Source organism: Mandrillus leucophaeus, unplaced genomic scaffold (genome assembly GCF_000951045.1).
Source record: "Mandrillus leucophaeus isolate KB7577 unplaced genomic scaffold, Mleu.le_1.0 Scaffold345, whole genome shotgun sequence".
Classification (NCBI taxonomy): Eukaryota; Metazoa; Chordata; class Mammalia; order Primates; family Cercopithecidae; genus Mandrillus; species Mandrillus leucophaeus.
Window position 1 is genome coordinate 1,188,096 of NW_012103643.1, and position 1,470 is coordinate 1,189,565.

The 1,470-nt window shown below is 50.7% G+C and overlaps 1 protein-coding gene across 1 annotated transcript in view; it reads right to left on the reverse strand.

Moving 5' to 3' along the window:
- Window positions 1-1,470, reverse strand: part of HUNK (hormonally up-regulated Neu-associated kinase) — a 77,312-nt gene that overhangs the window by 53,711 nt on the left and 22,131 nt on the right. Inside the window, exon 4 of the mRNA XM_011989061.1 lies at window positions 607-742. Within this exon, the coding sequence (XP_011844451.1) occupies window positions 607-742 (136 nt within the window). The remainder of the gene's footprint in view (window positions 1-606; window positions 743-1,470) is intronic.

Sequence of the window (1,470 nt, forward strand, 5' to 3'; positions counted from 1 at the left end):
GGGCATGGTGGCACATGCCTGTAATCTCAGCTACTTGGGAGGCTGAGGCAGAGGAATCACTTGAACCTGGGAAGGGGAGGTTGCAGTGAGCTGAGATCACATGACTGCACTCTAGCCTGGGCGACAGAGCAAGACTCTGTCTCAAAAAAAACAACAAGCCCAGAGGTGGGAGAGACAAAAGGGAGGCCGACGTGTCTGAAGAACTGTGAGCAGGGCAGGGGGCAGGAGAGATGGGCGAGCAAGTCCCGCAAGGAGCACGGGCCGGGCAACAGGATGGAGCTTCACACAGAGGGTGATGGGAAACTAAGGGCCAGAGGAAGGGGCATAAATGAGTCGCAAAGCCAGAATGTGAGCTCTGTGAGGGCAGGACGTGGTTTTCTCCCCTCCTCAGCACCGCACTGAATTTTGGTAAAGGCCATTCTGACAGTTCGTGCAGACCAAAACAGAAGGAACAGAGATGGAAAGCCAGGCCCCAAAGAATCCCTGACAACGTACTCCTGGGCCTGTCACCTGTGCCTGCCATCCAGTACTCAAGCATGATTTCGTAAGAAAGGCACGGTGGAGACAGCAGGAGGAACATTGACGTTCAGAAGCTTGATAACTCACATGGACCAGACATCGATTTTGGGGCCGTATTTCTTCCTGGCGAGCAGTTCAGGTGCGGCGTAGGCAGGGCTGCCACACTGCGTGCTGAACGGATCCGAGTAACCCAGAATCCCTGCGCAGTTGCTCAAACCAAAGTCTGCAAAGAGAGGTGAACAAAACAAGCTCCGAATTAGAAAACTGCGGAAATGAAGAGGGAGGAAAAAAAGGAAAAATAAAAAGGGCAGCAGGAAAGGAAACATTCTCTCAGGCTAACACATCATTTAGCACCCTAAAGAAAATCGTAGCAGCTGCAAACCATAACGTCTGGATATGAGACTCAAGGCAAAAGAATGTCAGTGGCGGTTCCCTGGCTTAGCTGAGAGCATTTTACATCGGGCCTCACTGTTAAAGCCAGTTAGAGCAAACAGTATGCTGAACTAAAACCTATTTCCATCCAATCTTGTAAATGAGTCATCCAGGAAAAAAAGAGAGAATTCGCTTTCTAGGATGAAGGCAGGAAGAAAGAACAGGCAGAGGGGATTGGAGTTAGCTTCCAAGCCGCCAAGTGGGGAAAAGATGAAGGAAGACTGATTATCTCTGGCTGCCGGTGTCACCCTCAGTGACATGCAATCCAGCCACTTACAGTTGACTTTTTCAGCTGAATGTTTTCATTTCATGAAAGTCTTTTAAAAATTTCCCCAAAGATAGCCGGGCGCGGTGGCTCAAGCCTGTAATCCCAGCACTTTGGGAGGCCGAGATGGGCGGATCACGAGGTCAGGAGATCGAGATCATCCTGGCTAACACGGTCTCTACTAAAAAATACAAAAAACTAGCCGGGCGAGGTGGCGGGCACCTGTAGTCCCAGCTACTCGGGAGGCTGAGGCA